Source organism: Tiliqua scincoides, chromosome 2 (genome assembly GCF_035046505.1).
Source record: "Tiliqua scincoides isolate rTilSci1 chromosome 2, rTilSci1.hap2, whole genome shotgun sequence".
Lineage (NCBI taxonomy): Eukaryota > Metazoa > Chordata > Lepidosauria > Squamata > Scincidae > Tiliqua > Tiliqua scincoides.
This window is the reverse complement of record NC_089822.1, coordinates 219,614,652-219,636,189: the sequence shown is the minus strand read 5'-3', so window position 1 is coordinate 219,636,189 and position 21,538 is coordinate 219,614,652. Positions and strand designations below refer to the sequence as shown.

Genomic DNA, 21,538 nt, shown 5'->3' with positions numbered 1-21,538 from the left:
ATCACTGGAGGGCCAGAGGCTCATTGGAGACTGGGGGCTCCCTGAGGGCCGCATTGAGAGGCCTTGAGGGCCACAAGTGGCCCCAGGGTTGGGGTTTGGTTACCCCTGGTCTGTAGTTACATAGGACAGATTTTTGTGTTTATGTGTACAGTGTAGCTATTTAAGAGTTGGAAGAGTCAGTTGGAGCTGTATTTTTAAATGATGCATATTTTTAAATGATGTAGTAATGGTTAAGATGTTCTGCTGTTTTAGAAGATCCAAGGTTTATATACTGTCTAAACCAGTCATTTTCAACCACTGTGCTGTGGCACACTGGTGTGCCGCCAATGGTCCCCAGGTGTGCCCTGGGGATTTGGTGGAGGGTCATTTCTTAATAGGACCATTGAGGATATGAGCTCCCCACCAATAGCAAGGTGTGCCTTGTCAATTGTCCAAAAACTAATGGTATACCTTGGTAATTTTAGTTCCTTGTCAGTGTGCCATGAGATGAAAAAGGTTGAAAATCATTGGTCTAAACAGTTAAATGTATGTCTAAAGAGCTGTACAGTTGAGAATAAAATACAATACAGGTTGAGACTAATCATTATTATTATTTACCTTTGTGATGCTCTTGTGCAGAAAAGCACAGTAGCACCGTGCTTCTCTTGTTGCTGAAGCCACCTTCTGCAAAATCCTACAAGAATGCATCTCTCCTTTTTTTCCCATAGGGTGGCTTGTGTTTGTAGAAGGTATAGGGTTACTCATTAGGGTGGTGGTTCTCAAACTGGGGCATCGGAACGCCCCAGCCACAGAGCCCTGGCCTCTGCACCCTTGAGGGGAAGGAGGCAACGATGCGATCACCAGAATCACATTGCTGTCGAGGGGTGCAGGGGCTTGCTTCCACTTACCAGAGGCTGGAACAGGGTCCCAGGGATGTGGGGAGCCATGTGCCAGTCTCCACAGGGCTCCCCAAAGCATGAAGACACTTAAAATAACGATTGTGACCCACTTCTGGTTTTTAGTCGCAAAACTGGACATGGGTCATGATTTTTATTTTGACAGTGTACACACTTCGGGGGGCCCTGTGGAGGCTGGCACAGGGCTCCCCACACCCACGGGAGCCTGTTCCAGCCTCTGGTAAATGAAAGTAAGCCCCTGCAGTCCCCTGCAAGAACTTACAGCAGGACTCAAACTCCCTGAGAGTTTGAGAGCTGCTGAGGTAGGGGATGACACCTGCCAGGGGATTTGGTTTTAATCTCACTGACAACTCTCTGTCCATTCATAGAAGGGGAAGTTGTCAGCAAGCTTTCTGAAAAACACTTCAAATTCCTGACATCTTTGTTCACCCTGGCAGTGTCTTTTCTAGTGGCTGTCTGCTGGTGTTGCATCTTTTTAGATTGTGAGCCCTTTTGGGACAGGGAGCCATTAGATATTTGATTTTCTCTGTAAACTGCTTTGTGAACTTTTTGTTGAAAAGCGGTATATAAATACTGTTGTTTCCTGTAGCATGTTGGTGAAAATTCTGTGCCATCATGCAAGGTCAATCAGTGTGTTCAAAACTTTATCACAGCAAGTGCTGTTCAATATAAATGTTAGTATTTAAATACAATTTGAACACTGATTTTGATGCCAGCTTTTGAGTTTCTCTAATGTAGTTAATTAACAGCAATTAAGCACTGAAGTAACATGTTTAATTTCAGGTGCAGAGCATTTGTGAAAATGGGTTGCAGGTGGGCCATTCCAAAATAACAGTTCTTGGCAGCCCTTCTATGGGTAACTATCTTTTTTATCATTTGAACTTGTGACTTATATAATACTAGAGATCTTCAAGCAGAGGATTCATCATTTTGAATCAGTTTGAATCAGCTCCTCTTGTCTCCAAATCTTGTGTAATATATTCTCTCAGCATAGTGAGATGTTCTTACTCAGATGTTTTCAGCATGTTTTGATGTTCTTACTGCAACTGCACTAATCATTAATATTATGTGATTAACCCTTTTAGTTAGATTATTGGCTAAAAGGGGCTAGCAGATCAGGCACAGTTCCCTGCAACAGCTGCTTTATATTGTTAACTGTAGATTTAAAATATACATATGATTTCTGTTGACTTTTAGAAAACTAAAGATTAAATTTTGTTATCATCTTGACTTGATAACATTAGTCTATACTCCAAGAATGGTAAGGCATCCATGCTTTTTTTTAGAGTTTTGGTATTAGTCCTTTGATGGCTCTCACCTTTGATGTATCTCCATAAATACTCACATTTGTGATAACCCTTTCAGAAAGGGAGTCTTTTAGTAGTTTAATAGGAACTAGTAAAATCTATGGTGTTGCTCACCCTGGTATTTCTTGCATATCACTAGAACCATTCTGAGGGCTTTCATATATGTTAAAACTTAACTTCTCTTTTATTCTCATGCTCTTAAGGCATATATCTCTCTAGGTATGCAGACTTGTTGCAAGCCAATCCTCTGGAGCCTAGAACAACTGGTGATATTATTATTTTTAAAGTAATAAAGGTAAGTGTGAACTGTGTCAACTACTAACAGTGCACTCCTATGCCTGCTTACTCACTTTGTTTAAAGGCTTATTCTCAGAAAAGGGCATAGGATTGTAGCCTAACTTGCATTCCTTTTCCTTAAAATTTTGCACAAACATGATTTGCTGCTTAATTTTGCAGTTGAATCTAATATAAAATACTCCAGATTCTTTCTTGTATAAATCACATGGCGATGTTTTTAAAATCTAAACTTATTTTACTAAGGGATAGTTATGCAAAACTCTTATATGATAGCAATAAGTGGCATAGATGTAATTAGTTTTCAGAATAGAAAAAAAAAGCATTGGATTGGATGTAGTTAATTGCAACTGCATTTAAGACAACTTTGAAAGGAGGAAAGAGAATAGGCTAGAGCAGGGGTGTCCAAACATTTTGGCAGGAGGGCCATATCATTTCTCTGGCACTGTGTTGGGGCAAAAAAGAATTAATTTACAATTTAAAATTTGAATAAATTTACGTAGATGAATATATTAGAAATGGAACTTATATGAATGAATGAAAGTGTTGCAGTAGCTCAAGGCCTATAAAGGGCCTTGCACAAAGCAAGGCCAGCCTTTCCTTCGTTGCCACTGCTGCATCACAGACATGAAACTGCAAGTAGTGGAAGGAGCCCTTGTCCCGTAGCTCAGGTGAGAAGTCAAACAGTTGTCCTCTTGCTGATAGCAGTTGTGTCGGGCCAGCACGGGCTCCAACAAATCTCTGGAGGGCCACAGGCTCATTGGAGACTGGGGGCTTCCCAAGGGCCTGATTGAGAGCCCCTGAGGGCCGCAAGTGGACCCCAGGCCAGGGTTTGGGCACCCGTGGGCTAGAGTGCTTGCTATAACTAAACTGCTGTTTTCTGAAGATGGAGTTTATTGGAGGCAGTGCTCTATAACTCTGTATCTAGTTCTTTGTGTGTGACTTTATTAGATGGAGACTGGTTTGAGTCTGTCTGTTTATGCCATGTGTGCTTCTTTTCTAAAAAGCCATTTTCTGGTTCTTTAAGGGAAAAATGAAAAGCATATATGATAATGTGGGAGTAAAACCAGTGGATTCAACTGTTAAAAATGCATTAGACCCAACACCAAAGCATGAATGCCATGTTTTAAGGAGTGCAAACAGAATTCCTTCCATCTTAACTTATAGAGCATATGAGCGTACACAGGTAAGAGAATGCATTTTGTGATCTGTTACATTCATATTTGTTCAGTCACCTTGGTATGTATTGTAACAATCAGTTTATAAACTGTACTGCAGGCTTGAAATTGGGATTTCTGAATGTTTGTCTACTCCCTAATGTGCTGATTGAGATCTTCCCCCCCCCCCACTAGTGTTTGAAGTCTATCAGTTTGGGACACCCAAGAGAATATTCACAATACCCTGCACCACGATAGTAGAATAGCCTTTCTAGGAATGCTTGTCTAATCTGCTTACATTTATTTATATATATCTAGGAAGTTTTATCCCACCTTTCTACAGCAGAAGAGGCCCCCAAGGCGACTGGTGTCTCTGTGCCAGCTGTGTGTGTTTCTTTTACTTTTATCTGTCTCTGTTTAATTTTAAATAGTTTTATTGTTTTATGGAATGTCTTACAGTATTTTGAGCCACCATGAACACTATGGAAAGGCAGTATGTAATTTTTTGAATAAATACATTTTTGAGCGCATTGAGTGTTTCTCACTGAGCATTACTAATGTGAGGGATATAAATGCGTACCAAGTTTTTTTTGTAGAGTACCAGTACCATGTTTTTTTGTAGAGATAACGTCTTTTAAGTTTGATCTTTACCCATAGCTACTATTCTTTTATCAAATTGTTATTGATGCTAAAAACTCTTAATATAATTATAGGGGTATGGTTTAATCCAGAGGTGGGCAAAGAAAGATTGTGGCACTGGATCTGGTCCCTGACAGTATCCATTCTTACCCTTTGACTGCTCCCCATCCATGGCTAAGAATTTGGCCCTCAGATTCTTCTTCTCTGTTCAGCCACACCGATGCTACTACCTCATTCCCAGTCTGTGTGCACCCATGCATGGGAAAAGGGTTCAAGTGTATGCCAATTGATGTGCCATGCCATGACAGAGCACAAGCAAGCATGTGTCCTGTGTAGTAGCAGTGCCAGTCTTAGAAAATTTGCTCTGAGAGAGCAAGAAAGGAAAAATTCTTCCTCAGAACTTTCAGTTCAAAAATGAGTAGTCCCTACCGCATAGAAAAATAGTGATGTGTATTAGCCCGTTTCTGCCCAGCCCACAGGTGTACACATTTGATCCCTGTTGCATATATACAACGTTGGGCAGAAATGGCTTAAACAAAACATTGGAATGCAAAATATATTCGTTGTAGATTTTTAGATTGTGAGCCCCTTTTGGGACAGGGAGCCATTTAGTTATTTGATTTTTCTCTGTAAACCGCTTTGTGAACTTTTAGTTGAAAAGCGGTATATAAATACTGTTAATAATAATAATAATAATTGTAGAAGTGGCATCAAAGTTATAATGGTAATTATAACAAGTATTATGGCCCTCTTTACAATTTTCATATCCCAGTGAGTCTCTTGGGCCAAAAAATTTGTCCGCACCTGAATTCCTGATCTATTTCAGGAATTATATACTTTTTTAGGCTTGGCTATAAAGTTTCATTTGCAGTGAAATCTGATATTGTGGGTATCTGCAAACTCAAGTCCATTTATCTGAATTTGTTTCTAGTATTATTTCTATGAGTACGAATATGGATTTAATGAAATCAGGAAAAGACCAAGACATGTATGTCCATATGCTATTGTATCATTTTCTTACAAGGATGAAAAAGTACAAAACTCTTTGCCTCAATCAAGGTAAGTTAAAGTCTGATTTCAATCAAGTCATAACTTCCCGTGTTTTCTAATACAGGCAATTAAATCCTGAGCTGGGGTCAGGGGAATTATAAAGCATGGGACTCACTTTATCTGTTAATCGCTTGAAAGAAATTTACTGTATCCTTCTCTACAATAGTTTTATTTGTTCCTAATATATGCTTTTTTTCTACAAGGGAAAAAAACAGTCCTAAAACAACTGGGTTATGAGTGATATACTCATGGATTCATTCTTATACAATTTTGTCAATCCCAGTTGTTTGCGACTTTTACAACTTGGGTCAGAAAGTGTTTAAAACTCTGTTCTTCTGTTAGCGATAAAGGATTGGCGTACAAGGCCATCAATAAAGAATTGGTGTACAATATAGATATGCTACTTCAGAATATTATAGCATATTCTGATATGGGAAATTGCTGTATTGAAAGATACACACCTGTAGATGAGATTTGTAGAGCATTTACAAGCTAGGATTACTGTGTTTTTCTAGTATGATCTGGTGAAGCTGGTGGTCGTCTCCCAGAAAGGGAGATGGTCCTGCTTCCTGATGAGAGGTATGGGAACTTTCTGAAGGATATCAAATAACCTTTTCTATCTGTTGAGAACAGGAATTTATTATTAGAAAAAGTATAATTTTCTGTGCTATGAGCATTCCGTGCCAAGAAAAAACTGAGTTCTGTGATGCATGGCACTTAAAATCGAAGAGCATAAAAAGGAAAATTACCTGAAAATGAGGACAGTACTTCTGGCTTTTTATTTTAACTTTATATATTTTATTTGTAGATTGAAGACTTCCAGTGTGGATAAGATGACTGGTAAGAACACAACTCTTAAATGGTGATCTTAAAATGGGGGGGGGGAGTAGTATTGACATTTTTGTAATAATAAGTTTTGCTCATAAGAGGCAAAGTAATAAACTGTCTGGAACTGACAGCAGAGTCCCTCATATTCCAGAACAATCAACCTGTTAGTTGTGTACATACTCAAACTTTGAAAGCCTTTATTTGCGACTATATAAGATACAGAATCTACAACTTTTGGCTTCCTAGAGAATCACGCTGTTTGTACTGTAGTTTCTGATTCTAGTATAAAAACATAATTTACAGTAATATTTACATGTGTTGCATATCGTGGCAAACAATATTTATTGCAAACCAGGAAGTTGGTTGGTGGGACTTTAGAGCACAGACCTGATGATCAAACCATGATTTGACCATAATGTATGACTAATGACCGTAGATAATATCAACTGCCTTGTGAGGAAGGTGAGAAGGAGAAGCTAGCAAGGCGAAAAACTACCTTGACCTACTGGTGCCTTGATCGTACCCCTTCCCCCTGAAACAATAATGATTATTATTATTATTTTTCACATTTTTATACCACCCTTTCTCCAAAGAGCTCAGGGCGGTGTACACAGCTGCTCCCCTCCTTTTGTCCTCACAACAACCCTGTGAGGTAGGTGAGGCTGAGAGAAAGTGACTGGCCCAAGGTCACCCAGGAAGCTTTGTGGCTGAGGGGGGACTTGAACCTGGATCTTCCAGGTCCAAGTCCACCTCCCAAACCACTACACCACCCTGGCTCTCAGGGTGCCCTTGTGCCCCATAACTGCCCTTGTGAGAAAGGATTTGGTTTTTTTCTTTGTATCTGTATTCTTTAATAGTTGTGAGCCATTTGAGGAGCGTTGTAAGAGTTTGAAAGACAAGATAAACATCAAAAAATGTGAACGGTTGGCAATAGTGAGGATACACTTGGAGGATATTTGATAGGACAGGTGTGGGCATCAGTGCAGATCTTCACAAAACACTAGTGGGTGGACTTAATCTTTGCAGTGACTAGTTTTAGGTGGAAGAGGTTTCTCCCACGCACAGTAATTAATCAGGAAGATTGTTGCATGAGCTATGAGTGCATAGACTACCTTCCTTCATTCTACTAAAGTTTTGTTCCATTAAGTGGGTAGAAAAAAGTCATGTTATCCTCTTTGCTCATTTTGACATGGGCTCAATTTAGACATATCGCTAATTATGGCATTAACCTTTTGTGTCTGTCGTCATACTTTTCATTATTGCTTGTGTCATTTTACAGTTGGATTGTTTTGAGTCTCCATGTTCTTTGCTACAGGTTGCTAATGCCAGGGCTTGTATTTAATTTTTCTTATTAATGCATCTCTTTGGGAGTAAAACCAAACTTGATGGAAGGGGTGTGCCCTTTTTCTTAGTAATATTAGGCAATATATATTAATGGCAAATAACACCTTCCTGTCATCTTTGCTTTTATCTGCTATTTACATGCTAGCAGCAAAATATTTTCACAGACATGTGATCAGAGTATATTATAGCATTTATTATAACTTTTTGAGTCTACTGCAGTAGGGAACTTTTTGAGTCTACTGCAATAGGGGTAGCAACATTGCGTTTTAGACTGGAAGTTGTCATGAGCAGAAAAATTAAGGGAATCTCCAAAGTTCATTAAATTCTGATATTTGTTCAGGTTTTTAATGCTACTAAAAATGAAGCTAGCATTTTAACTTTGTTACTTGCAATTGGTATCCATTAGACAAGTGTTTCTCAAACTGTGTGTCAGGACCCACTAGGTGGGTCTTGAACCAATTTCAGGTGGGCCCCCATTCATTTCAATATTTTATTTTTAATATTTTAGACTTGATGCTACCATGGTATGTGAGTGCATTTGGGGAAATGTTACAGACCTGTACTTTTAACAAGCTACTACGTATATTATTTTAACAATGATAGTAAATGGGACTTACTCCTGGGTAAGTGTGGGTAGGATTGTTAAAAATTTTCCTGCTTGATGATGTCACTTCCAATCATGACATCACTTCCAGTGGGTCCTGACAGATTTTCATTCTAAAAAGTGGGTCTCGGTGTGAAATGTGTGAGAACCACTGCATTAGACCAATGATTCTCAAACATTTTAGCACCAGGACCCACTTCTTAAAATGACACTGTTATTGGGACCCATGTAGCTTTACAAGACTTTTTTTTAAAAAAAGGTGAACTAGGAATACTTATTTACACGTAATATTTTATTTGTAAAAAAACCTCGATCCCTTTCTCATAAAGAGGTAGCCCTAACAGATAGTCTTAAGGGGCTTAGTTATGTGACCTTATACTTCACCTGCCCCCACTACCTGTCATTGATGGACTTAGAAAAAAAAACACACCAGAAAAAAAGATACTGAAACATTTATATTCCTGTATTTACTTAGGCGTGTCTTATGCCTAATAAAGGTTTTTTGAGTTCAGTACTTAAGTGTGCAAACTGCAGGAGCTCAGTTTGCAGGGCAATTAGCTGCTATCTTGCAAACTGCAGGAGCTTGGTTCTTTGCATGGCAGTTAGCAACTATCTGAATTTTGAATAGCCTCAGGGCTTGTGGCAATTAACTGATCTTTCTTTATCACTATAATTTCATTTATTTATAATAATAAAGGGAAAAGAAAGGAAAAACACAGTAAAAGAGAAAAGAAACAAACATCATTAAAGGTATATAAAAATACAAAGAATCCTTCTAATAATGTAGCATGGGCAAAGTCAAATGTTCTAAGGTGGTGTCTTGTTTTCTGCTAGGGTTCTGTTCTAGAACCACTACTGGATAAAAAAATCAGTGGAAAAATAGATTTAAAGACCCACTTCCAGGTTTCTTGCCCCTCCACTGATCCTAATAAAGTTGTGTGTCGACATTCACAGGGGTTGGTTACTGGGACTCCCTGCTGATACCATAAAATGTGTTAAATAAAAGCCATTTTAAAAAAATTAAAGTGCGTCCCTTTACAATTGTGGTTTAAAAACAGCTTTTCTTACTGTTGTAGAGAGGCAGTCAGCAATTAGAAATGCAAAGGACCTCATGAGTTTGCCTGGCTTAGCTGAAGCATGAAACGATCCCTTGCATGACTGTCTCTCTATGACTAAGTAAAGCAGTTTTTAAAACTGTGATTTTAAAAATACATTTTCCCCTTCTCCAGGGATCAGGACATTTCTTCTCATTTGCAGTGGCCATTTGTGTTGAGTCAAATCCCATTTGCAGTGGCCATTTGTGTTGAGTCAATTTGTGTATAAAAAATCTGTGTATAACAAGGTTGGACCTGTATTCCTTTTTGGCACAACTGCACCAGCCAGGGGGAGAAGGATAAGATTGGGCTCTTATATGAATGAATGAAGGTCTTGTAATAGCTCAAGGCCTATAAAAGGCCTTGCACAAAACAAGGCTGGTCTTTCCTTTGCTGCTGCTACTGCATCATAGATGTGAAACAGCAAGCAGTGGAAGGAGCCCTCATCCCACAGCTCATACAAGAGGTCAAACAGTTGCCCTCATGCTGAGAACAGTTGCGTCGGACCAGTGTGGGCTCCAGCAAATCTCCGGAGGGCCAGAGGCTTACTGGAGACTGGGGTCTTCCTGAGGGCCGCAATGGGAGTCCTCGAGGGCCGCAAGTGGCCCCAGGGCCGGGATTTGGGCACACCTGGTCTATACCAATGCATTCTGGGGCAACAATTGAGGCTCAAAAAACCTGGAAGGTCTTTAAAGCCATTTTTCCACTGATTTGGTATCCACTGATTCTTTTATCCACAGAGCGTTTCCGAAAAGAACTGAGGCATGATCTGTATTCTAACATTGTTGCTCAAGTGTCTTTTTTGCAGAAAACCGCATTGGTTTTCATGTATAAAATTTTGTAGTACAGGTTGAGCCTCATTATTTGCGTGGGTTCTGTTCCAAGCACTTGTGGATGGCAAAAAACACACCATAGCAAATCAATTTAAAAAACAAAGTTTCTTTGCTCCGGTGATTTAAAAACAGCCTTAAGAACATAACAGCCCCACTGGATCAGGCCATAGGCCCATCTAGTCCAGCTTCCTGTATCTCACAGCGGCCCCACCAAATGCCCCAGGGAGCACACCAGATAACAAGAGACCTCATTCTGGTGCCCTCCCTTGCGTGTGGCATTCTGACATAGCCCATTTCTAAAATCAGGAGGTTGCACGAATACATCATGGTTTGTAACCTGTAATGGATTTTTCCTCCAGAAACTTGTCCAATCCCCTTTTAAAGGCGTCCAGGCCAGACACCCTCACCACATCCTGTGGCAAGGAGTTCCACAGACCAACCACATGCTGAGTAAAGAAATATTTTCTTTTGTCTGTTCTAACTCTCCCAACACTCAATTTTAGTGGATGTCCCCTGGTTCAGGTGTTATGTGAGAGTGTAAAGAGCATCTCTCTATCCACTCTATCCATCCCCTGCATAATTTTGTATGTCTCAATCATGTCCCCACTCAGGCGCCTCTTTTTTAGGCTGAAGAGGCCGAAAAGCTGTCGTCTTAATGACTCTGTCTTGACATCGCAATCAGTCCTTTTCCAAGCACTTACAGAGGCGCTTCTCTCAATTCCTCGTTTCACCAATGCAAAGTGATCACCTTTCTTTCACGTGCTCAGGGGGAAGGGAGGGGTCTGCTGGAGAGAGCAGGATTGATGGATTGTCAGCCAGCTGCCTTCTCTATCTCTCTCATTAACGAGGCTACTGTTAAAGGACTGTTCAGTTTTTTAAACTGATTTTAAAGGGGTGCATTTTCCCCTTCTCCAGGGATCAGCACATTCCTTCTCATTTGCCATTCGTGTTGAGTCAAATCCGTATATAAAAAATCTGTGTATAACAAGACTGGACCTGTATCTTCATTCTGTTTGCAAAAATTGCAATAAATATCTTATAATCGTTATTTAACAACAAATTAGGTCTATAATTTTTATGTCAATTAAATCTTGCTTTCTGTAGGTATCAGAGTTATATTTGCCACCTCCCACAAGCCTGGCATTTTCCCAGCCTGTAGAATATCATTCATTATATTTAACAGTGTTAGGCTTAAACATTTTATAAATGTTTAGATTTATAAAATCTTCTTGTTAAACCATCAGGAGCTGGTGCCTTACTTAACAGTTGTGCATTGCTTAGCGACAGGGATGTAGACCAGCAGCCCCATCACCAAGTGAGGCCTGACGTTATGCAAAGCCTCTGAAGGCGAATAGAGCTGTGTTTTCACCTCTGGAGGCGTTTCTGAGTCTCGCAGATGGAGCACGTCCACACGCTGCCTCTACGAGGCTCGGAATGTGTATTTTGGGCTGAAACGGTGTGCAGATGCATTCTGTCTCTGTGAGGCTCAGAAAGACTGGAGGGGTGAACAGGAATCGATAGGAGCCGTTGCGTATGCAGGTCGGAATGTCGCTAAGTGACACTCACCAGTATTTATTTCTTTATTGCATCTGCAACTTCCCATGGAGTTATTCATTTAAAATTCTTCTTTGTTCTTCAGATATCTTTGGTAAGTTTAGTTTCTCCAAATAACACTTAACTTGTGCTTGATCTGTCTTTCAACTTTTATACAGCCTCCCATAGTATTTTTTGTATATCCTCCTGTTCAGTACACATTTTTTCTACCTCTTGCAGTTTGAAATAGTTCTCCTTTCTCAATTTATAAGCCAACCATTTTCTTGTTTTATTGACATATCGAAATACCTTTGTTTAACAAATTTCATTTTAGCTTTCATTTGATTCACTATCATAAGTGATAATTGATGCTGTAAATCTTTTATTTGTCGCACTACTTTTTTAACACTTGATGTTTTCACCAATTTTTCTTTTTTAATTTTCCTCCTCAATTTTTTGAAACTTGCTTCATCTCTTTTTTCTATTAATTTTTCTGAATAAAATAGCCTCTCAAAAAAGCTTTGCTAATCCCAAACTATCCTCGACTCTTTGTGCATGCTCAGTTCAAAAAACTTAATTTCTGCTTAGTTCTTTTGTTATACTTTCCTTTTGCAGCAATAACTCATTCAATCTCCATCTATAAGTTATAACTTTCTTCTTGATCGCCAAAGCAATTGGGTTTTGATCTGAAAAAGTTTTTGCTAAAAATATGTTTTGAATGCTTTAAATGCTATGTCCTTTGACCCCCAAAACACATCAATCCTCAAAGGATCTGTGTTAGAAAAACACAAATAAGTAAATTATTTAGCATTCCCATTTATCTGTCGCCAGATGTCTACTATCCCTGAGCTTCTGCCAAATCAAAAAAATGGCTTTGGCAATTTCCCTTGGGTTAGCCTTTATCTCTTTTTCAGACCTTTTATCCCAATGTGGCTAAGCAACTGCATTCCAGTCTCCCATCAAACAATAACTAGCATATGGGTGATTTAAAAGTACATCAGATAATTGCTTAAAGAACACCCCCTCTCTTGATTTGAAGCATACAAACTAATTGCGGTTTCAAATTCTCTTCAAATTTGAATTTGAATATTTCAAATTCAAATATAATTGCAATTAGTATTTTCAGATGAGAAAGTTAGGTGGTTGGCTGTTGAAGTGATATTGAGAACAAGAATTATGGGTTTGTATGATTCAAGTTATATACAATTCTTTTCAACAAACTCAAAGAAGAAAAAAGTAAATTTTATATGTGTGTGTGTGTGTGTGTGCATGCATGCGTGTGCGCGCGTGCACACATGTAAATATTTAGTGTATATAAAATTTACATTTTTCTTTGAGTTTGCTGAAAAGAATTCTTGTTCCAAGTTTTTCTGAATTGGATATTTTGTATCCCCAGTTTTTTGAGTCTTTTGTAGACAGATCACACCTTTTTTTAACTTCAAATAATGAAACAGTCTTTTTCTCTTTTAGGAGCATTTGCCCCATTAATATTCCAAGATGAAAACTTATATTCCATTATTAGTGTTTTGAACTGTTTGTTGCAATGTCCATAATCTCTTTTTTGTATCCTTGAACTTGTTGCATATCCTCTTGTTTTCTTACAATCCTTCTCCTCCTCCTTTTTCTCTTCCTTCCTCAAATCTCTTCATAATTCTTTTTGCTTTCTGAATCATATTCAGTGTAAGGGTTTTTTTGGCTGAAATTTAAAGACCTTCCAACTGGCCCCATTTGAAAACGATCTTCTTTTGTTTTAACATGTCCACCGAAAAGCCATAATCCTTTCTTAGAATTCTAAGTGGGACCTTCTTCAACACAATCAGTACTCAATCTGCTGTGATCCTTGATTTTTTGTGGTGTTGGAAGTTCATAATCACTTGTGCAGTTCATAAGGAAAAGAACTAATACTTCTTTTGCAAGATTCTTCCATCTCGCAAATCTTGTGTGTACTCTACCCTATCAAGATCAATCTCCAGGTCTTCCAAGTCAAATATCTCTCATTCTAATTCTTATCATTCATTCATTCAGCTTTATTGGCATATGAGACATACAAACAAACAAAAAATAGTACAAAATGTTACATGAGCATTATGCTCATTTTAGCATTGATTGGAGGTCAGAAGGTCAAAGAATAAAATGTTTATGGTTGACAGAGGCATCATCATGAGTTAGTATTATCTATGTTAATAGCTCTTACAGCACTGGGCTTACATTAGTTTATACCAGGGGTGGCAAACATAAGGTCCGGGGGCCGGATGCGGCCCCTGGAAACTTCTTATCCGGCCCTCAGGCTCTCTGTTGCTGAGCAGTGCTGAGGTGTTACCACTGAAACAGCAGCCCCCATGAAAATTGGGCTTTCCCATATCTTGAAATATGATCAAGATTTGCGTATTCTGTCTTTTACAGTTCATGAACTTCTATATGAGAGCAAGGTGCTGATTTCTGGCCATTAGGTGCTTAATAATGTCACTTTCTGCTTGATGACATCATTTCTGGCCCTCAGCAGGCGCCCTGAATGCTAACTTCGGCCCTCTGTATGAAACGAGTTTGACACCCCTGGTTTATACCAACTGTTTCAATGGAGGGAGAGCTCTGCGGCTCTGTATTACCAGTTTTATAAAGGTTGCTAATTGGGTAATAAGCTATTCATCAACTTCATTCAGCAGATGTTGCAGAATGAATTTATCAGGATGTTCTGGAAATCTTGAGAGTATCGGGTCTAAGTGGAGTAAATGAATATCCTTATATAGATTGCAATAAAATAATGTGTGGGTCAGGCACTCTACTGTCTTGCTGTTACATGGGCAAAGTTGTGCTTCATACGGGACTGCACTGAATCTTCCAATTAAGACGTTAGAGGAGAGCGTGTTGCAGCTCGTTAGGGTGAGGGCACTTCGTTCCTATAGATTCTTCAGGAAAGAAAGATAGCTAACCATTCTCAGCACAGTTGGTATACTAATGTATAGAGAACAGGTTTTTCATGCTGCATCGTGTAATATTTGTTGCTCAATATCTAGTAGTCTTCCTTTCAGGAGCATCTGGGGTGGTTGAAGAGCTCCCATGGAGTCCAGAGCAATACCCATGGTTTTAACTTTCTGTAAAAATAACTTGAATTCAAAAAGTGAAAAAGGTTCTGAAAACATGCCCTTAAGAAAGGGATCGTTGTTTGATATATATAACAGATCCAAATCCAAAACCTGAAAAAATGAAGTTATGCCATAATTCTTATCTCCTCTCTCATCTGCTTTGGTATTGCCCTGAACCTTAAAATTTTCTCTTTTTGTGTCAATGCAAGCATATCTTACCTTCTTTAACTTCAAATCCTCAAATTCTGCCTCATGGGCTTTCATTCTGTCATTTATCCCGTTTATCTTTGCTTCTTTCTACATTGCATCTAAGCATGACATCTTCCTGCATCTGGGATTTCATCCCTTGTAATTCTTGATATAAAGCTTTGAATTTCTAATTTTTCCTCCACATTTTCCAGTAGTTCTTGGATACTGTCCATATTTAATTCTCGAATCAGGGATTTTGGAGGTGATTTCCCTTTTTGTAACTGTTCAAGGGTGTTAAGTCTCTTTCTTATAGCTATTATCTCTTTATTTGTAATTTAGAAGTTCAAATCTTAACACAGCTCAGCACAACTTGAAACAATTTAGCCCCAATTCAGCAAATTCTTTTATTTTCCCGTAAATTGCCACTGGATGTCAGCATTCCTCCATCCTGAATGTCTTTGTCAAACAAAAACAAAAAACTGTTCTAAAATCCTCAGATGCCTGAGAAATATTCCAAATATGTCAACAAACTGGTCAAAGTCTGCATTGAATATTTTACAATAAACTCTTTGCAGTTAAACTATGAAAAGTCTAAAATTGTGGTTTTGGGGAACTCATGGAAACCACAATCTTGGCTTTTCAGGGGAAATTAATACAGCAGGTCAAGGAATTCCAGTACCTTGATCTTCGATTTCATTACAAGCATTCCTGGTCCTCTCATCGATCAATTGCAATTAATTCATCCAAACCAGTGGTTCAAGCCATAACTTGTTTTTTCTTCTCCTGGGGCAACCGGTTTGTACCAGCTGCTTTACAAACTTTCAATGCTAAAGTCATACCACAAATTTTATATGGCATCCCAGTATGGATGCCGGCATTAAATAATACAATTGAAAGGGTTCAATCTAAATTTCTTTACAAAATTCTCTAAAGACTTACATGGCAGATTTAGAAATGCCTCCTGGGAAGATTGTTTATGTAGCTGCAATTTAGGCGAAGTAGAATCATCCACACACATTGTTGCACTGTCCCAGATATCAAGCGCTAAGACAGCAATTTCTCTCTCCCTTGCGCCATGCTAAAACAGGGCATTCTGAGAAAGCTATAATTCAATTCCTTCTAGCAGGTGATGTAGAGCATACAACTCTTTGTCGCACAGTTCCTAAATTTGAGTAATCTGAATCGAGCCAAGCTTTCTGTACCAAGCAATCACTGAGTATATTACATCTTGGCAATATCTGCAGAGTAACTGTTTTCTGTCTTTTAAATCATGTTTGTATGTAAAATGTAATGTATGTTCGCATCTGTGTGTACACGTAGGTGCACACATATACATATATTCGTGTACTGCTTAGGCTTCTATTCTCTCTATGGTTTCTGTACAGAGTCTTCACCTATCAAATGTTTATGCCTAATAAAGGTTTTGTTGACTGTTGACTATGTCAACAAACACCACCACAACAATAAACAAGCGGTGAAGACATTTCTTTATTCACAAATTATCCGCAGCAATCTATAAAAATACTTCCTACAAGTCTCTTCATCTTAATTCCAGTATTTCTAGTCATCACTGAACAATTAAACTTTACTGCTTATCATCTAGTCCAGGGATGTCCAGACACTTTGGCAGGAGGGTCACATCATCTCTCTGTCACTGTGTCGGGGCGGGGGGAGGAAACAAAAGAATTAATTTACATTTAAAATTTGAATAAATTTACATAAATGACTTTATTAGAGATGGAACTTATATGAATGAATGAAGGTCTTGCAGTAGCTCAAGGCCTATAAAAGACCTTGCACAAAACAAGGCCAACCTTTCCTTCACTGCCACTGCTGCATCACAGACGTGAAATAGCGAGTAGTGGAGGGAGCCCTAATAGGTAAATAGGCAGTGTAAATTTTCTTCTTGAAGATGATGGAATATGAATACTTCAGACTTATTTGGAGGCAAACTGGTACACTTAAAGGGAACAGCAATTGAGGTTCTACATTTTTCTTATGACTATTGGTCTATAGCAGGGTTGTCCAGACTTTTTGGCAGGAGGGCCACATCATCTCTCTGACACTGTGTCGGGGGCCGGGGGAAAAAAGAATTAATTTACATTTCAAATTAGAATAAATTTACACAAGGGAATATGTTAAAGATGAACTTATATGAATGAATGAAGGTCTTGCAATAGCTCATGGCCTGTAAAAGTCCTTGCACAAAGCAAGGCTGGCCTTTCCTTTGCTGCTGCTACTGCATCACAGACATGAAACATCAAGCAGTGGAGGGAGCCTTCATCCTACAGCTCAGGTGAGAGGTCAAACAGTCGTCGTCATGCTGAGAGCAATTGCATCATAAGAACATAAGAATAGCCCCACTGGATCAGGCATAGGCCCATCTAGTCCAGCTTCCTGTATCTCACAGCAGCCCACCAAATGCCCCAGGGAGCACACCAGATAACAAGAGACCTCATCCTGGTGCCCTCCCTTGCATCTGGCATTCTGACATAACCCATTTCTAAAATCAGGAGGTTGCGCATACACATCATGGCTTGTACCCCATAATGGATTTTTCCTTCAGAAACTTGTCCAATCCCCTTTTAAAGGCATCTAGGCTAGATGCCGTCACCACATCCTGTGGCAAGGAGTTCCACAGACCGACCACACGCTGAGTAAAGAAATATTTTCTTTTGTCTGTCCTAACCCGCCCAACACTCAATTTTAGTTGAGTGAACTGGCATCGGGCCAGCATGGGCTCCAGCAAGTCTCTGGAGCGCCAGAGGTTCATTGGAGACTGGGGGCTCCCCGAGGGCCTGATTGGGAGCCCCCGATGGCAGCAAGCGGCCCCCGGCCTGGGGTTTGGGCACCCCTGATCTAGTCCATGAGTAAACTGTCGTTTACTGTAGTCTCATTGTGAAATTTTTATTATTTATTTCTTTAAATTTTTTCTCCAGCTGTTGGTTTCACTTTTATCTTTTAAATCCACATGCTTTCTCTTTATCTCCCAAGTCCATTCTCCACTACATGCCTCAGAAAACAAGCTACATGGGGGAGGTCAGCTTACTTTCTATCTGCTTCTTGAGCTCAACGTTTTCCTTCTCTCTCACTCTAAACTGTATTACACCCTCAGAGCCTCAGCTCTGAGGGTATAGGATAGAAGTGTTTGGAAGATTCGAGGTTTATCTCATCATATACCCTGTCCATCCAGGGGTATCTTGTTTATATTGGCAGATGAACTCTGCCGATACAGAGCTATTGGCAAGATTGTCAGCCCGCCATTCCTACTGACTGTAGGTATCAGTTATGTATCTTTCCATCACCCATGTTTTTATTGGAGGCTCTGCGGGACCCACCAGAAATCAGGTCCCAACCCACAGTTTGAGAAATGCTGCTTTAGACTATCCCTGCCTCCAACTAATAATTCTCATTCATGAAAATTCCAAGTTTCTCTGATTCACGTGTAACATTCTCAAAAATGTTTGGGGCAAAAATGATCTCTCTCCCCTCCATCCCTAGTCCCTTTGAAAATAAACAATTTTCAAAGGCTCACTACGCTGGAGTGTTAAAAGAGAATTCTTATTTTTAATGCAGGTAAAACAAGTTACACCCTATGGAAAGGACAACTTTTAAACAGGGGGACATTAGTATGCCATGCTGCTTTGAAATCAGAAGCATGTCCTTCACTACCTTGCAAACTGTAAGTATTATTTTAAAAGCAGGTGCTAAATCAGGAATTAGTTCAGGTTATGCCAGCTTGCATGATGGAACCAAATTCATTTTCAGTTGGAAGAAACTTTTTCTAGCTTCCATTACATATAATTTTGAAAACGTAGTTTAAAGTTATTTGAATTAGCATATTTACCAGTATTGCCAATATGTGTTTAATGTCCTGATGAAGAAAAATTTAATTTTTCTAGTCCTGAGAAACTTGAGGTTGAAATGGTTATGAGCATTGAACGTTTGACACGGCAAATCCCACCGAGAGCATTGTATAAAGAAACATATTCAGGAGGCAGGGAAGGTAAGGCCTTTATCAATCACAGATAAATATTCTTATTGTTGTATATATGTATTGAATTTCCTAATTATTCAGATCACTGTTTTGCTGAGGAGGTTTTGGTAATGAAGCATCAGGTCAGATAGCATACATTTGGGGTAAAAATTCTCACCCAGTCCAGCCAGAGGTCATTTTAGATACTTTTGGATCCCTGCCTTGATTTGGCATTGAAACAGTAGATGACCTACAAAGTTCAGCAGTAGTTGAGTGTGATCCTGCTGATTTTTCTGAGAGTCTTTGATACTAAAGTATTCTTCTGCATTACCCATCTGAAATAGATGTATGAGGCTTTTGTATGGCACTTCTCTTTCTACCTAATGCAAAAATTCCAGGAGGTGTTATTTTAGAGTTAGCTGTCAGTTAGGAGTGAGTTTTAAACAAAATGCCCAGCTTTGTTTTTGCTTTTCCCCCCACCCCCCATTGGAGAGACAGTTGTGAACAGTTGAAGGAATGCCAGGTAATGGTTATGGGCTGGTTAAGGAATAATAAACTGAAACTCAGTCCAGATAAGGTTGTGGTGTTAATTGGTGTTTCAGTGTACACTAAGTCAAAGCATCTTATTCTTGCTGGTCTAGTGCTGTTGCACCTCCTTGGAAGCACCACTGAAGGATACAACTGTCTGTAACTTAACATCCATTACTCATGGAGCTGTCTGAACGTCCATGACTCATGGAGCCAGTGTAATTTCAAAGATTTGCCTGTGAGCAAAAGTACAACTCTTGGGTGACCTCTGAGCCAAAACAATTAGAGCACGGATGGGGTCGCACTCCTTCAGTAGTGGGTTTGCTCCTTGGAAGTCCTACTAGACTTTAGACTTAACCCTCTCTTGGGAGGCTTAGGATCTGTCTTCATCAGATTTGGCTGGTGTTGCAGCCTCCCTAAAGAGACAAAGAAGGCCTTGGTACAGTTGTCCATGTCACTGCAATGTTCAGATTAGATTACTGCAGTGTAGTGTATGTAGATCTGCCCTTGAAGATGAATTGTTGTCCAGAATACAGCAGCCAGACTGTTTGGAAAGCACTAATCTCAATATAAGTACCTGTCTCACAAAATCTGAAATGGCTCCCAATGTGTTTCTAAGCTTAGTTTCAAGGTGCTGATTTTAACCTTGAGGTCTAAAGGATTTAGGGGCAAGGTGTTTAAAGCTGTTGTCTTCCACATGAACCCCTTCAAATTTGAGGTCTTCCGTGCTTGTAGAGATCATGCTTATAGTGTTAAGACAGCCTTCTCAACGCAGGCACCTTCTTTGCACGTGATTTTTATTGCAGCTTTATTTTACTGATTCTGTTTTGTTTTAATGTGCTAAACTTTTAAATTATTAAATGTTATTATCTGTTTCTGATTTTGTGCTACATGGATTGTGCTTAGAGTTTTTTAGACACTTAAATAGAAAAGCAGCATGGACTTTTTCCCCAATAACTGCACACTATAAAAGAATAGCATTTACTTATTTTGTGTCCTGGCAGGGACAACAATTTGATAATTTTTTATTTTTATTTTTCTTCTCAGAGTTCAGAAACGGGATGTACTATAGTCTGTATGAAGTTGTGGAACAGATTAGTTTGGGAAGTAATTTAGAAGGCTTACTTCAAAAGCTAGAAAGAGAGAAAATGGTGAGTAGATTAGATTATCTGCCTAATTTTGCCATGTGCGGTTATTCCACTAAAATATTCAAATAATAATTTGAGCAATTTGTTTGGCCACTACATGTTATCATGAAGTACCATCTCAGATGCTCTTGCTCTTCCCCAGTGATTCTCAAATATTTTAGCATCGGGACCCACTTTAAAAAAAAGTTTCACTTTACAAGCTGTTCAAGCCTTTGTGGCTGTAATGGTGATTGGGCATCAGTGTTCCACCCCCCCCCCCCCCCCGTAGCAGGTTGCTTAACCCTTGATGCTCATAGCCTAATCTGCCCTGTCAGTTTCACAACCACCCAAAAATTGGGTCATAAAAGCCACTTGTGGGCCATGGACCTACAGTTTGAGAACTGCTGCGCTACACTATTTAGTGGTAATCCAAATTAAATATGTATTATATGATGTTGGGAATGTATTTTTATAGTTCGTAAACTTTCTTTTTGCAGGTTATTGTTAAGCCACTTATAGACAGAGGATATCTTCTGCTGCTTTCTCCTTGTCAGATGGCTTCACCTTATGGTATTCAACTTCTTTTGATTTTGACAGCTCCAGTTTTATTTGTTCATGAGTGTTGTTTTATGGCATGTTTTCTTTTTTTCCTTGTCAGATAACCATTCAGGAAGACCTCGCATTCTGCAGGCATTGTTTCTGTTTCGGAAACCTAGAAATTTAGCATCTTCAAGTAAGTTTAAATGTATGATTTATTAGGAGTGTTAATTGTGCCTGCTAAGTTTCATTACTACTGGTAAAATAAATAGAACACTAAACTAAGTAAGTGCAAGTGAATAGACACCCTTTAAAATGCATAATACTGTCCTCGGTTTTGTTGTTCATGATCAGTTTGCACACTTTCAGCCCAATCCCTAATTCTTTATATTGTCTAAACAGACTTGTTTTGTACTTCTGATTAGACTTGATTTTTTGACTCTGCCTGATTATGCCTAATGTAATGTCCCTAGGATGGGCTTAGGCAAAAAATTTGATGGTAATGTTTGTTTAAGAGAA

General features: G+C 39.1%; 1 protein-coding gene across 8 annotated transcripts in view; it reads left to right on the top strand.

The window, feature by feature from the left end:
* TASOR (transcription activation suppressor) overlaps positions 1-21,538 on the top strand; it is a 109,696-nt gene that overhangs the window by 10,353 nt on the left and 77,805 nt on the right. For all 8 annotated transcript variants that reach the window (XR_010793889.1, XR_010793887.1, XR_010793888.1 and 5 more), the window contains exons 4-13: positions 1,680-1,752; positions 2,407-2,498; positions 3,525-3,683; positions 5,225-5,352; positions 6,152-6,183; positions 18,428-18,533; positions 18,754-18,857; positions 20,403-20,506; positions 20,980-21,052; positions 21,141-21,215. Coding sequence is in view for 5 of the 8 variants with exons in the window: in XM_066617555.1 (XP_066473652.1) it covers positions 1,680-1,752; positions 2,407-2,498; positions 3,525-3,683; positions 5,225-5,352; positions 6,152-6,183; positions 18,428-18,533; positions 18,754-18,857; positions 20,403-20,506; positions 20,980-21,052; positions 21,141-21,215 (946 nt within the window). In the remaining 3 variants the exon portion in view is untranslated. The remainder of the gene's footprint in view (positions 1-1,679; positions 1,753-2,406; positions 2,499-3,524; positions 3,684-5,224; positions 5,353-6,151; positions 6,184-18,427; positions 18,534-18,753; positions 18,858-20,402; positions 20,507-20,979; positions 21,053-21,140; positions 21,216-21,538) is intronic.